The sequence below is a fragment of the Anser anser genome (assembly GCF_964211835.1).
Source record: "Anser anser genome assembly, chromosome: 4".
In the NCBI taxonomy this organism is placed as follows: Eukaryota; Metazoa; Chordata; class Aves; order Anseriformes; family Anatidae; genus Anser; species Anser anser.
Window position 1 is genome coordinate 48,791,934 of NC_139724.1, and position 15,706 is coordinate 48,807,639.

A 15,706-nucleotide genomic window follows, 5' to 3' on the forward strand; every position below is an offset into this window, starting at 1 on the left:
ATGGATTCAAAACACAGCTGCCTTGTAGAGAAGGGAGTTGGCACGATAGGCATGTTATGGTAAAATTTTTGTGACATCTGTTGAAAATGTTATCCCTTCTAACTAAATTTTAGAGCAAGTAACCATGGGTGGTAATCTGGGACACGGCTGATTACTAAACCTATTTGAAAAATAAATGTGACCCCAAAAGTTGGGGATAATGTAAAGGGGCGTTATTTCAGTATTCTGTAAGGTTATTCAGTGTTGTGTATTCAATGAGCGTGGACAATGTGTAAACCATATTTCTTTCATTTGCAGTTAAAGGTCCTTTTGTGAGCTTAACAGGAGAATAGTATAGCACTTCACTTTCTCCTTTTGCTGATCATACCAGATAAAGACTTGTAAAAATATGGGAGAAAAGTCATGAAGAAAAAACACTGAATTCCTTTAAGGAAAACTGGATTATTTTTTTCCCCCAAAGGCTGTTTTAGTATCAAGTTACCTCGCTACTTGTAACCGTTATATGTATGAAATGAATTTCAGGGAAGTGTGGCGGTTGGTGCTATTTTGTGTCATGTCGATATACTGTCATAAACTGTAAAATGGTATTACCTTTTGCTTGTCCTAACCTCTTTGACCAAAGTCTCTGCAAAATGGCTGTTAAGAAGCTTCTATTTAACTAGTTTCAACAAGGTCTGCCATGTGAGCATCCTGGTGCTAGCTCTGCTGCTTTTTTGTGATGTTTGGGGAAGGTGGTGGGAGTGGGGGAGGTAGTTGGACTTCTACATGGGAATCCTTAAGCTGTTTTAAGGAAAAAAAATGCATAGATAACCATTGATTTGACTTGTTTCGCAGTTCAGCTTTTAAAGGTATGTAACTCCTGGTCCAAATAATGAATGACTTGTAGGAAAGATTTTATATATATATATATATATATATATATATATATATATATAAGTATATGTGTGTATATATATATACACATATAAGTATATCTATTCTGTAGTGGGCATCTAGAAAACATGACAATCTAATACTTACATATATCTTTGGTGACCTAATATAGATAAACTTTTTTGTAATTGATAAATTCAAAGATTTGAGGGATCAAAGATTGTGATAAATGTGTGGAAAATATGTATTTGTGAATAATAAAGTATTTGGGGATTTAGGTCGGTGGGAGTTTGGTCCCACTGGTTGCTTATTGTCATGTTAAAAATGCGAGGTAAAATTTTTGCCTTTACTAAGTGTAATTATTCTGTTTAACAGCAGTGAGTGGAAGAGCATCTGCAATGTCAAACACTCCTACCCACAGCATTGCAACTTCTGTCTCCCAGCCTCAGACGCCAACTCCAAGTCCTATCATTTCTCCTTCAGCCATGCTACCAATCTACCCTGCTATAGATATTGATGCCCAGGTAAGCCTTCCATTGGCACTGCAGCACAGATGTGTAGCTGTTTTGCCTCTGTGTCCTGAGTAATTCATATACAGTAAACAGCTCTGTTGTATAATGAATTGGATTCTAGGGACTTGATGAGCTGCTTTTGGAAAGCCGGCACAACTCTCTGGAGAGTTGCAACCCACTTTCCTCAGTGCTCTAGCTGAACAAAAGGCAAAGTCATTGAATAATCAAACACTTTGTATTTCTTTTTCTTCTAAATACTTTTGGGGCATGATTTCTGAAGACAAAAACAAGATTTACAACTTGTACACCGCTTTTCCCAGTTGCGCTTCAAGTTGGTGGCCAGTGACCACTAAACTTGACAGAAGCATGAAAGTATTGAAAGAAACAATCATTTTTGTACTTGTTTTAGCAAGAGGAAATAAGAGTTCTCCTTCCTACTTATAGAGAAGACATATTTATTGAAGATAACTTTAAAAGCTGCTTCTTTATATTGAATTGCAGCTAGCTGGCCATCAAAAAAAGCGCATGCTACCTTGCATGTGTATTTATATGGTTCTAGACTGTACGTAACATGGTTAAGATGTTACGGCTGAGATACAGGCAGGGTGAATAAGAGGGAGGGTGGATTGTTGTGGATTGCAACAAGAGATTATTGTGGTTTAGCGAGAGAAGTCTCTGGGAAACCAGTTCTAGCTAGTTCAGCCACTCATGGCAATGGGCTTGGTTTCTGCAGGAGATTGCTTCTCCTGCCGTAACCTGATGTGCCTCCTTGGTAGACAACAATGCATATCAGTACTGGGCTTGGTTTTGAACTATCCTGGGTCATAGTAGAGTTAGGCAAAACTAAAACTATACTCTCACTGATGAAATCTGGTTTTGAGCAATCTCAGTTCTTGTCAGGTATTCTTAAATCTACCAACAGAGTTGTCTTGAGTAGTGGAATCCTGTTATGAAATTGAACACAAAAGTAAACTGAGGTACTTGATCAGTAGATGGGTCTTAAGCTTACAAAAAGTTTTTGTTGTAGATACAGTCGTACTTTGGCTAATTAGGCCTTATAACAGAGTTTGTACCTTAAAAGGAATTATTTATCTTGTATACGATGTCTGTTTCTTCTAGACTGAGAGTAATCATGACACCGCATTGACACTTGCTTGTGCCGGTGGCCATGAGGAACTAGTACAAACACTGCTAGAGAGAGGAGCCAATATTGAACACAGGGACAAGAAAGGTAGGTATTTTGCTATGGCAGTACAGACCAATTCTAGTCTTCCAGTGTACCACAGTAAATAAATAGACAATAAATGTAGTGTTTATGTGAAGCTTTTAGGCTTGCTTTCTTGGTGGTTTAACGTATGTCACTTAACCTGAAGTTACAAATGCATGTTCTTCAAACATACTTTTTCATTCTAGGATTTACTCCACTTATTTTGGCTGCCACAGCAGGCCATGTGGGTGTTGTTGAAATTTTACTTGATAATGGAGCTGATATTGAAGCCCAGTCGGAGAGAACCAAGGACACTCCCTTGTCTTTGGCTTGTTCAGGAGGGAGACAAGAGGTGACGTAAAACTTAAGTCTTCAAAAGCAGGTTGTAGATGATGTTTTGTGCCAGTATACCCAAGTATTTTCCAGCATATCTGTAGTAACTTAATTCGCCATGCTGTTTCAGGATGGTGTTTTTTAAAAAAGATGCAAAGAGCTTAACATTTTTCAAGTTGTGTATTGCAACGTGTGATAAATTTCTTTTTCTGTTTTAATAGGCTGGACCAGAGCTCTGCAACAGACCTTATAACCAGGGGCTAGTTATAGGGTTTTTACTAGCTTAATTAGATGTGAATAGGAAAGTAAATGGGATAAATGTTCCTGTTGAGAAGCTGGAGCTAGGCATGAATGGGCTCCATATAGGAGCCAAAGGAATGTGTTGATTCTGCACAGGACATAGGATATCAGAGTACTGTAGATCTCTACAGTTAAAAATAATAACAATACCAAACCATTTTTCAAATGATTGATCAGAAGTAAATGTAAGGGAAGTCTTTCTAATATTATCAGAAATACTGTGTTCTGTGACTGCAGAAGAAAATCAGAACACAAATGATCAGAAACAAATAACGTTTGTTTTTTTTTTTTTTTTTTTTTTTTCACAAATTTCAAGCGTTTGTTTCTGTTAATGCTTCTATTTGGGTTGCAAAGGCCCCAAGGGAAGCTATAGAACCTGGTGCAGAATACTGTGGTTTTGCTAGATGATTACTTCCTTAGACAAAATGTTACTAAAAGTTGCTAGCTCTTCAGGCTTTTTATTGCCATTCAGATGATGTCAGATATCTGATTTCAAGTCAATTTTGTAATGAAAAAACTTTTGGCTTCAGCTCTGTGGGACCAATCAAAACACGTTTTATGCTTGCAAGATGAAAGTGGAACAAGTGATACATTATTGGATTGGGGATAACACAGAGGGTTTTCACCTCAGTGTTCATTTTTACTGGCTGGTGAGGGGTCTAGAGAACAAGTCTTACGAGGAGCGGCTGAGGGAGCTGGGATTGTTCAGCCTGGAGAAGAGGAGGCTCAGGGGCGACCTTATTGCTCTCTACAGTTACCTTAAAGGGGGCTGTAGTGAGGTGGGGGTTGGTCTATTCTCCCACGTGCCTGGTGACAGCACGAGGGGGAATGGGCAAAAGCTGTGCCAGGGGAGGTTTAGGTTGGATATTAGGAAGAACTTCTTTACTGAAAGGGTTGTTAGGCATTGGAATAGGCTGCCCAGGGAAGTGGTGGAGTCACCATCCCTGGAGGTCTTTAAGAGACATTTAGATGTAGAGCTTAGTGATATGGTTTAGTGGATGGCTTGTTGGTGTTAGGTCAGAGGTTGGACTAGGTGATCTTGGAGGTCTCTTCCAACCTAGATGATTCTGTGAAAATTGCTTCCTCTCTGGGAGATGTCAACAGTATATTTAGGTTTTGAAAAGCCCTGGATAGATTTGTCAGATTTGCAAGTTTGAGAGAAAACAAGATGTTATTTTTCAAAACACTGCAGGTGGTGGAGTTGCTGCTAGCTCGAGGGGCAAACAAAGAGCACAGAAATGTTTCGGATTACACACCTTTAAGCCTTGCTGCTTCTGGTGGCTATGTGAACATTATCAAGATTCTGCTAAATGCTGGGGCAGAAATCAATTCCAGGCAAGTTTCCTTTTCACTGTTTCTTCATGGTCTTTACACGTTCCAAAAGGTTTTCTTGATAATTAAGTAGAACAAATTATTGTTTATTACATGAAAGCAAGCAATGTATTATCTTACCTGTATTAGGCTTCAGGTAGAAAGGAAGGGTTTTGATTGTGATTTTTCTAATGCTTGCTTAACTTCCATCTCCCTCTGTATTTTGATAACTTCTGTCCTATATCATATTATATCAGTTGTCCTTGATTCAAGATAGAAATATTTCTTCTTGATCTGGTTTGACTTCCCAGTTTGAAATTACTTCTGGGTTAAATAAGAGAAGGTTTTTGTTCCTGATGCCCAGTTTAAGGAAAGATTGTCTATGTATGTTTGCATGTATGTAATGCTTCTTGCATCCATTGAATGGGAGAAAGTAGCTCAGCCATGCACTGTACAAGTCAAAACGTTAAAGCAAAAGTTAAGCTCCTGATAAGAGAGACCTTGGAATTTAGAGCAATTAAAATGCAACATACCTGTTACCTTTTAAATGGAAGTATTTGTCCAAAGCTGCTATCAAGAACCTTTTGTTATTTCAGTAGTAGTTGCTTAGTAGACTTTCACTCTTGGTTAAGTACTCTGTTTTCACTCTTTCTGTTCAAGTCATTTCAGATATGTGATTGATTAAAGCTTTTTTTCTCCCCTTTCAGAACTGGTAGCAAATTGGGCATTTCTCCCTTAATGTTGGCAGCCATGAATGGGCACACTGCTGCTGTGAAGTTATTACTGGACATGGGCTCTGATATAAATGCCCAGATAGAGACCAATAGAAATACGGCACTGACTCTAGCTTGTTTCCAAGGGAGAACTGAAGTGGTTAGCCTGCTACTTGATAGAAAAGCTAATGTGGAACATAGAGCTAAGGTAAGAAGCAAATACACCTTCAGAAAGATATGCTTGAAAGTCTTGACGTCACTGTGGTCATCTGATGACTCCCTTGTCTTTTATGCATGCCCCTTGGAAGTGAACAGAACTGGCCAAGTCCACATCAGCCATAGCTCAATTCAGTATTTCTGACACTGACAAAAAGACAATGTCACAATAATGGCTGTATTTGAAGACCTACTATTTCTATGCATATACAGCTCATTGAAAGAGAAGCAGTTCTTCTGAAGTCTTATTTCATCTTCAGGTGCTTACAAGCCTAAGACAAGTAATCCATTAACCTGAAAAAAACATAAGAATTTAATTCAAAAAGTCAAGATTCTTGATCTAGGTGGTTATGCTCATGGTCTAATCTGTCTAGCTGCTTCTATCCACAGCGGTAACAGAATTGAAATGGAAATTTGTGTTTCTGTGAGTCTGTCCGTTGATCCCAGCTCTTGAAACTGCAGGGAAGACTGTTTGGTAGAAAAATTACTAGAATACTGAAAACTAAATTAAAAGGAGAGGAAGAAAAGAAAAAACCCACACAGACTTGCCATAGATGTGGCATCCTGTTCTCCTTTTCCCCTGTTTGTAGTTATTGCCAAGGAGAAGCTCAGAGGGAGCTGTTCAGTGCTTGCTGATGGTAGGTATCCTCCTTGCTAAAGTTAATGTGCCCTTGACCTGGCCAGGCATTTTCTGGATGTTGCTACATAGGATCTCTTAATGAAGGTAGAAAATGGGGTTTGCATCATGTGTACAACGTCACGTGTGGTACTTTGCTGATCCTTAGCTGTATAAGGTTGGTTGTGTTGGTTCTGAGATAATGTGACAGCAGTGGGTTTTGAGTGTCTGTCAACACTGCAGCAGCGGAAGGGCACTGTGCACTGTGTCTTTCCTCCCAAGTGCTGCTTGGTGAAAGCTCTTCTCGGTGCAGCTGAAGAGGATTGCTCCTACAAAACACTAAGCTATTACAAAATTGGCCAGGTAACAATTAGAGGCTCTATAGCAGAACTTGAAATATGCTTCTGGAAGTAGAAATTAGTCCTAGCTCTTAAGTGAACCTACCCCCCACTTCCTTCAAACTCATAGCTTGTTTTTTCTGCTTGCTTGTCATAGACTGGTCTCACACCATTAATGGAAGCAGCTTCTGGTGGATATGCAGAAGTGGGCAGAGTTCTGCTGGACAAAGGTGCAGATGTAAATGCTCCTCCAGTACCTTCCTCAAGAGATACAGCTTTAACCATTGCAGCAGACAAAGGGCACTACAAATTCTGTGAGCTTCTTATTAGCAGGTACTGTGTCCTTTCCAACCCCTAGAATTCTGTGATTCTGTATTTGAAAGTGTGCTGCTTAAAGATGATCCTGAATGTGCTCTTCTCTAACCTCTATGTTCCAATCTACGCTGTAGTAAGGAATAGGAAAGGTTCTGTCTGTTGACCATTAGTAACTACATAATTTTATTTAACAAGAGTGATCAAGGAAAGTTCTGTTTAGTGTTCTTGTTTGCCTGAGCAGACGGACTAAGCTTATTCTGTCTCCCTGACTTGTAAATGTTGGAAATAAACAGTTTCTTGTGAAGTTCACCTTTATGATACATGTACACCTGATACCTCCATTTTAGATAGCAGTGTAAAACCAGTAAAAAGCAAAATATGTGCACATTATTATTTTTTTTGAGATAGATTGATCACAAAGCATATTCAGAGTAATTGTTGCTTGAGCAACTTTTGGTTACGACACTTTCCAAGTAGCGGCACCAGCTCTTTGCTTGCACTTGCAACCTCACAAGTTGTTCTCAGTAAGTTATTGAGGAATAGAGTGTACTAATGGGTGGGAGTTAATGAGGTAATTGTCAAATCTTTTGACAGCTGACAAACAGTAAGATTCAGAGTATTAAAATGATTTTTAGGCCAACTGTGGGTTCTTAACAGCATCAGAGAAACTAAAAATATAATTTCAGAAGCTGAAGCACTGTGGATGCATGTTTTCTGTTCAAGTGGTTATCAAATTAGCCTAATGTTCTTAGGTGTTGCATGAATTTTTTGCAAGTCCGGTTGATGTAAGTAACTACAATCTGATTCACTGTTTTGATTGAACATATTTGTTTTTGTAGAGGAGCTCACATAGACGTGCGTAACAAGAAGGGGAATACTCCACTGTGGCTGGCAGCAAATGGAGGGCATCTAGATGTTGTCCAACTGCTAGTTCAAGCTGGAGCAGATGTGGATGCTGCTGATAACAGGAAAATAACTCCTCTTATGGCAGCCTTTCGAAAGGTAGAATGAGAAGTTAAGCTTTGGTCTTGATTAATACTGTCTTGATCATTTGTACATAGTGGGAATAAACAGAACACAACTGACAAGCTGTGTTTTCAAAAATGTGAAGTAGTTTTAATATTTAGCGTTGAATGTTCAAAAACAAGTATATATCTCACCTGTATAGTGTCTGTGTTAAATTCTAGTAGAAGTTTGCTTGATGGGCATCGTACAGTCTGGTTCTCATGGGTCAGAGAGGAGAAAATGGGTGGCAATGTATTTGTGTGAAGAGGTGTGATATGACGTAGAACTAGAAAAATAACTTATAAAAATTGGATTGGATTCTTACGCAAGAGAGAATGAGCACTTTACAGACTAACTTTGATTTAGTCCAACTTAACTTGAGATGATTCTTTGCACATGAGTGTAGTTCAAGTGCTGTAGTAGATTCCTACAGTCATTTCCAATTTATAGCTTTACGTTGCCAGAGCCAGGCATTTGAAAACTACCAAAAATAAAATATAGAAGTGTATGAAAGTACAGTTGTACCAAGACCAACTTGAGAACAGATTCTTTAATTACTTGTGTATTTCTTTTTTTTAGGGTCATGTAAAAGTGGTGCGCTACCTAGTAAAAGAAGTAAACCAGTTTCCATCAGATTCGGAATGTATGAGGTACATAGCAACTATTACCGATAAGGTAAGATTGTAAGAAAGAAAATATTTCAGAAGGAACAGTACTGTTACTCAGCTTTAGAGTAGATATTTTGAGTACTCTTTAGCTTGGCGCACCGAATTTCAGCCAAATGATAAGTCCCTTTGAAAAGTGTTCAGGGGAAAATGCATGGAAAAAATGGGAGCACGCAGCCACTGTAACTTAGTAAACCTTTGTGATGTGAATGGAGTAGTAAGGGCAGTGTTGTTTAATGTGCATGCTTATTTTCAAGTGTTCTCCCTGTCCTTTCCTCAGACTGCTCTGAATTCCTCCTGTTGAGTATGTTTCTATTGAATTTATGATGGTTTTGCAGTGAGGTAGAGGTAATTAACTTCTGCCAAGAGAGTGAGCTTAAGTATGAAGCTTCACACTTACATTCAAGCTTGTGCAAGAAGGAAAATTGAAACCATACTTCACAGTAAAGCTTTTTTTTTTTTAAACAGCTTATTAGGTGGCCCTTCAGCCTACGTGACCAGGGCAAAGAAGTATTTTGTAAATAAGAAATAGAAATAAGGAGAGCAACTGGTGGAGAAATGTGGCCATAATATTTCTTTATGGGGTTCAATTTGTTATGAGCATGTTGAGGCTGAAGAAGGGCAAATGTTTAAATAGATACGTGTTTTATTGCCAGTAGCAGTGACCAATGGTCACTTGCATGATGCTGGCTACCCTATGCATTTAAGCCTATTTACTACCATCCAACTAATATACGTTAGTGAGTAGTACTATAATACAGAAATATTTCCCAAGTGTTGGGGGGGACAGGGAAGGCTACTTTGTCAGCCTTTTTAACAATTTGCAGTTGGCATTATGGTCTTATTCTGGAAAGGAAGGAAAATAAATTCCATCTCTGTGATGGTGCTATGTCACTACTCATTCAAAAAATCAATAAATGAATATTTTGCAGCTTATTTACCTATGAGAGGTTAACTTAGTATTAACGTGGATGTTTGTGATAGTACTGCAGTGGCATAATGCAAAACTTTTCTCCCTTAAAAATCTCATGCGCAAGTAATGAAGCAGTCAGTAAATCACTAGTGTAAGCTTGAGAATGTATATTCAAACACATGCCATTTTATTTCTTCAATTAGAAGGTTCATGGACTTTATCATTTTAGGAGATGCTGAAGAAGTGCCACCTGTGTATGGAATCAATTGTTCAAGCCAAAGATAGACAGGCTGCTGAAGCCAACAAAAATGCAAGCATTCTTTTAGAAGAGCTGGACTTGGAAAAGGCAAGTCAAGAGTTTGGAGTTGTGAATATTTATTTGATTAAAATTCCAGTTTCACCTTCCTTCAAGATCCTAAGATCTGTGAAAGTCTGTATTGAATTATAGGAGTATGTGTAATCATTGTAGTTGGAATGTCTAGAGATGAACATACAGTTATTAAGGTTGTCTTCGTACTTTACTCCTGACTCTGATTCATTGGATCAAGAGACTGATAAAGCAATTTCCTCTGTAGTATTGTACCAAAAAATGATTTTTAAGTAGAGTATTTTTGCCAGGTGCATTGGAGGTGAGCATTTTCCAGTCACATTGGTATGGATTTTAGGTCTAAAGCCTGTTTTGTCTTTTAATACAGTAAAATACACTAATCATGTTCTTGGAAGCCATCGTACTGTAGTAAAAATGTTATGGAAAAATCTAAGTAGAAGTGTAGTGTCAAATGAGTGCACATTTTGTACCCAAGCTAGCAGAAGACATTTCATGTTCTAATATTTGAAAGGGACATATGTGCTTGGACTGTACTGCTGAGATGCACAAGGTTGCGTAAAGAATCCCGAAAAATCATTTTAGATAACTTGCTTATTTTGTGTAGTGTTCTGTATTTCTACACTAACCTTCTGTTAACATGAGTGAACAATCTGTTTGGAAGATGTAAATGTGTAGAAATATATATAGATCACGGAATTGAGCTTTGGCTTCTTAAATGTGTTAGCCTAAAACACAAGTTCAGCTTCTTAGGAAACAAAAGGCATCTACATTTCTTGAAATGCATGGTCCATCCTGTAATACTGTTCAATGTGCTTGACTTGTAGCTGCGGGAAGAAAGCAGGAGATTGGCTCTGGCTGCCAAAAGAGAGAAAAGAAAGGAGAAAAGGAGGAAGAAAAAAGAAGAACAAAGAAGAAAGCTAGAAGAAATAGAAGCAAAAAACAAAGAGAATTTTGAACTTCAAGCTGCTCAGGAGAAAGAGAAGCTAAAAGCTGAAGGTGATGTAAACCATTTGCCTTGTTTGTGAAACATGCGTCTGATTCTATTTCCAGTATTCCAGTGGCTTTTCTTGTCAAAACTTGAATACAGTCTTTATGACCTGCTGAGCTTTGCTTTTGCTTACATTCTGGTTACGTTTTCTGTGAAACCCATAGATGAGCGTGATGACTTCTCCAGTGTCTTGGTGTGGCTAGAGACTGCTGACAGAAGCTTCAGTGAGAGTTACTGGTTAAGTTTACCACAGGGAAGACTTGAGCATGTTTCTTCTTCCAGGTCCCGATACTTGAAACTTGGCCAAATAACTCTTTAGCTCACAAACTGAATGATAATTTGGATCAAGTGAAAAAAACAAGCAACATTAAAATTCCAAATGTGTGCCATTTTTTTAATCCATTCAAATACTGGCTCTTTTCTGTCCTGAGCTTCATCTCATATGTTGTGCTGAGAAATGGTCTTCACTGATAGTTCCATGACTCTGGTAGGCTAAAAGAAAAAGGAGTACTTGACAACTTTGTTTCTGTGGTTTCATGTTTGTTTGTACTGTAATTGCTTCTGTTGCTGTCTTCCACGTCTGATTTTAGTTTCACGTTTGTTCCAAGATCAGAAAGAAATACTAGATGAGTTACCGTAATCAGGGGAGAGGCTCCATTGTATGACATGTATGCTAGTTTTACAAATGTTTGCTTAGTTAGTGGTTCTGCTTGTTTCTTTTAAGGTTGCTAATGAGTCATTTGACATGACAAGTGTGATTTGGGACACACAACCACACAGGCTTCCTCAAGCCAGCTGAATTAGTGATGGTTTTTTATTCTTCCATCAGATGATCCAGAGGTCCCAATGGAACCTCCTAGTGCTACCACTACAACCACCATAGGTATATCTGCAACTTGGACGACTTTAGCAGGTTCTCATGGGAAAAGGAATAATACCATCACCACAACAAGCTCCAAAAGGAAAAACAGGAAAAACAAAGTAGCCCCTGATAATGTTCAGATCATATTTGATGACCAGCTCCCAATTTCCTATGGCCAACCAGAAAAAGTGAATGGTGAATCTAAGAGCAGCAGTACTAGTGAAAGTGGTGATAGTGACAACATGAGGATTTCCAGCTGTAGCGATGAAAGCAGCAATAGCAACAGCAGCCACAAAAGTGACAATCATTCTTCCACAGCCGGTACTAACACACAGAGCAACAAAAAGCAACCATCGGTCCTTGTCACTTGCCCAAAGGACGAGAGGAAAGCAGTTACTGGCAAATCATCTATCAAGTAAGTTGCTGTGACAATGTATGCCTATTTAAAGTGGTTGTTGCCTGACATTTGCAAGTTGCGCGCTTAGTTCTGTGGACATGGCATATTTAAATTATTTGTTAGGAAGTGAACAAGGCCCTGTGTCTTTGCTGTTGTGCGTGAGGAGTGTAATAACTTTTGCAGTTTGACTATGAACTGAGTAGTAGGCTCTGAAGGGGGAGTCATGATCGTGGATATGAAACTAAGAGAACTGTTAGGTTACTGGGAGATGTAAGCATCTCAGTTGAAGCCACCTCCTCTTAATACAATGCTTTTTGTGCTATGTGGTAGCTGCTTTGCTTTTTTTGCTGTCTTCCTCTTCCAGGCTTGCCTAAGGCTGCTCTGGCTTTAATATAAAGGTTTGAGCTGGAGACAGTCTAGAAGTACTTTCCTGCCTTTTGAAGAGCTGTACTATATCAGTGTAATAGAGTTATGCAGAGACCTCTGTGCTAGCTCTAGAACCCAAACCCATTTGGATATACTCAAGTTTAACTGCTGGTGAGCAGTACTTGTTCTAAAATGCAGTGTATCATTTCAGCCACTGTATGGTACTTTAAGAACCCAAGGTCTTAACACTGAGATAACTTGGTATTTCGTGACCTGTGGTGTTTTGGTGAAAGGTTGAGCAGTAGGAATTTATTCCTTGGAAATTCCAGTTCCTGGGATACAACTATCATTTAAGTCTGCATAAGCAATGTTGCAATTTTGTAGTGGGTGCTGACACCACACATGCTTTAGAAAAGGAAGGTAAACCCTTGAGTTCTTTCTAGGGGACGGGCGGTGATGGTAACCTACTTTTAACCCAGTGTTGTTATTAACCTGGGTTGTGCACTCTAATTTTTGTGTTCCTTGTGCTGAAAGAGAAGTTTTGGTGGGCTGGAGATTGAGCCAAAAGGAAGTCGTTCTTGTTGTTTTCTTTGTGACCCTGCATACTGAGAGAATTTCTTTTCTTTTAAAGGTTGTCTGAAGTTATCAGCGAAGTGACGAGTAATTCCTTGTCTACTTGCACGAAATCTGGTCCTTCTCCCCTTTCTTCTCCAAATGGAAAGCTAACCATCGCTAGCCCTAAACGTGGTCAGAAAAGGGAAGAAGGGTGGAAGGAGGTTGTAAGAAGGTAAGCAAAACCTTCCCCTAACTTAACCTCACATATGTCCCTTTTCAGGTCATTTTAATTAGTGTACACCTCTCTGGGGTTAGTGAATGCAGTTCTTCCTAGAACAAGTTTTTGCTATGTAGGTTTAATCTTCATAATGTTCTTGTGGCTGATCTGCCCTTTTCTTCATGCTATTGAAGCGTTTCCTAGCTAATGTCATTTCTTTTTGTATAGATCCAAGAAGGTTTCTGTTCCATCAACTGTCATATCCAGAGTCATTGGCAGAGGAGGATGCAACATCAATGCTATACGTGAGTGCACAGGAGCACACATAGATATCGACAAACAGAAGGACAAAACTGGAGATAGAATAATAACAATAAGGTAAGCAGGCCACTCCATCTGTTTGTTCCTGTGAGGATTTTCTCTTGGCAGAACATGCTTCTGTATAGAAAAATTGAAAGGTTTGACTTGATTGTCCCTTGGAAAAAACAGATGCTGCTTTAGGCTAGTGGAGACAAATGGTGTGGAGGGAAACAGAGATGAACCCACGGGTTGCCTTTGTACAAAAGAAAACTTTGAAGACAAGGTGGAGAAGGTGGAAATGTACTTGTTTGGGCATGTCTAAATATGTAGGCATACTTAGACAAGTAAACTTTCTGACGAGGCAGGCTTTGTTTTTGGTTAGAGTACTCAACTTGAGCTTCTTAAATAACGGTCAGTAGCAAGAAAATGCCAACCTCACTCCTGAGAGGTTTTTTTTCTGTCTGTTAGTATGACAGGAGACAGGCTGGATACTGTGCTTGAAGCACTTTAATGTGTGTAAATGTTTTAGATGCACTTTCGTTTTCCCCTCCTCTTGTTCTATAGGGGTGGCACGGAATCGACGAGACAGGCCACGCAGTTGATTAATGCTCTGATTAAGGACCCAGATAAAGAAATCGATGAACTTATTCCAAAGAACCGCTTGAAAAGTTCTGCTGCGAACTCCAAAATAGGGTCATCAACACCTGCCACCACTACAGCTGCTAACAGTTCTCTCGTGGGGATCAAAGTGACCACCGTAGCTGCTTCATCAACATCTCAGACTGCCTCTGCACTCACCGTGCCTGCAATTTCTTCAGCATCCAATCACAAAACCATTAAGAATCCAGTGAATAACGTGAGGCCTGGTTTCCAAGTCTCTCTTCCATTAGCATATCCTCCTCCGCAGTTTGCACATGCTTTACTCGCTGCTCAGACTTTCCAGCAAATCCGTCCACCTCGGTTGCCCATGACCCACTTTGGAGGTACTTTCCCACCAGCTCAGTCCACGTGGGGGCCGTTTCCCGTTAGGCCATTGAGCCCCGCAAGAGCTACCAACTCACCTAAACCTCACATGGTGCCTCGCCATAACAGCCAGAACAGCAGCGGTTCTCAGGTGAATTCGGCAAGTTCTTTGACAACTAGTCCAACAGCTACAACAAGTTCAGTGGCTTCTACTGTGCCTGGTTCTTCTGCAAACGGCAGTCCAAGTTCACCTTCAGTCAGAAGGCAGCTTTTTGTCACAGTTGTGAAGACGTCAAATGCCACAACAACCACAGTGACAACCACAGCAAGTAACACCAGCACAGCGGCTACGAATGCCACATATCCAATTCCTACTGCCAAAGAACACTACCCTGCATCTTCCCCGTCATCTCCTTCTCCTCCTGCACAGCCGGCAGGTGTTTCTAGAAGCAGTCCTTCAGACTGTGCAGCGACCTCTCCGAATAAAGGTGCACCTTCATCTGATCAGGAAGTGGGTAGTCCGCCAGCAGTAGAAGCAAGCAGCTCGACCAGCAGTAGGCAGCCCAGTACAGGTTCTGGGAGTACTTCTGTGCACCCTGTTCATCAACAGCCTCCAGGAACTCCTCTGCAAGAGGCAAGACCCCCTCTTCAGCAACCTCAGGTTCCTGCACCAGATCCTCGAATGGTTGTGCCTCCCAATTTAGTGGCAACGAGCTCATCTGCTCCTGTGGCAGGTCCAACAAATGCCCCGATGTCCTATCCCATGTCTCAGACATCAATGGGGTCTTCTCAGCCTGCAGCTAAGATGGAAACCCCTGCCATCAGACCGCCTGTCCATGGAACTGGTAGTGTCCATAAGAATCCAGCTCCTGTGCAAAATTCTTCTGTCGCAGTCCTCAATGTTAATCACATTAAAAGGCCCCACAGCGTTCCTTCTTCAGTGCAGCTTCCTTCTACCTTAAGTACACAAAGTGCTTCTCAAAATTCAGCCCATCCAGCAAACAAGTCCATGGGTAACAATTTCAGTGCTACTTTACCATTTGGGCCCTTTAGTACGTTGTTCGAAAACAGTCCTACGTCTGCTCATGCCTTCTGGGGTGGTTCTGTCGTTTCATCTCAGACAACGCCAGAGTCAATGCTGTCAGGAAAGTCTTCATTTTTGCCAAATTCAGATCCTTTACATCAGTCTGATACTTCCAAAGCCCCAGGTTTTAGGCCACCATTACAGAGGCCAGCTCCAAGTCCCTCAGGTAAGTCTGTGTTTTGTGTTCGTATCTTCATAATGTATTCTTCTAATAACTGCTGCGTGTTTTCATTTTGAAGACTTAATACTTTCTGCCTCGGCTTCTGTGGTCATTTGTGGTAAATCACTGTCTGCCCTGCAATGAAAGCATGCTCTAATACAGTTTATTG

The 15,706-nt window shown here is 40.1% G+C and overlaps 1 protein-coding gene across 8 annotated transcripts in view; it reads left to right on the forward strand.

Moving 5' to 3' along the window:
• ANKRD17 (ankyrin repeat domain 17) overlaps positions 1-15,706 on the forward strand; it is an 87,007-nt gene that overhangs the window by 62,423 nt on the left and 8,878 nt on the right. For 5 of the 8 annotated variants that reach the window (XM_083836112.1, XM_083836110.1, XM_083836114.1 and 2 more), the window contains 14 exons: positions 1,249-1,397; positions 2,505-2,616; positions 2,799-2,944; positions 4,418-4,560; positions 5,244-5,457; positions 6,577-6,752; positions 7,574-7,736; positions 8,319-8,414; positions 9,547-9,663; positions 10,470-10,641; positions 11,463-11,910; positions 12,890-13,045; positions 13,259-13,408; positions 13,895-15,543. In XM_083836112.1, the coding sequence (XP_083692238.1) occupies positions 1,249-1,397; positions 2,505-2,616; positions 2,799-2,944; positions 4,418-4,560; positions 5,244-5,457; positions 6,577-6,752; positions 7,574-7,736; positions 8,319-8,414; positions 9,547-9,663; positions 10,470-10,641; positions 11,463-11,910; positions 12,890-13,045; positions 13,259-13,408; positions 13,895-15,543 (3,891 nt within the window). The remainder of the gene's footprint in view (positions 1-1,248; positions 1,398-2,504; positions 2,617-2,798; positions 2,945-4,417; positions 4,561-5,243; positions 5,458-6,576; positions 6,753-7,573; positions 7,737-8,318; positions 8,415-9,546; positions 9,664-10,469; positions 10,642-11,462; positions 11,911-12,889; positions 13,046-13,258; positions 13,409-13,894; positions 15,544-15,706) is intronic. The other 3 variants (XM_083836111.1, XM_083836115.1, XM_083836117.1) reach the window with 1 other exon arrangement.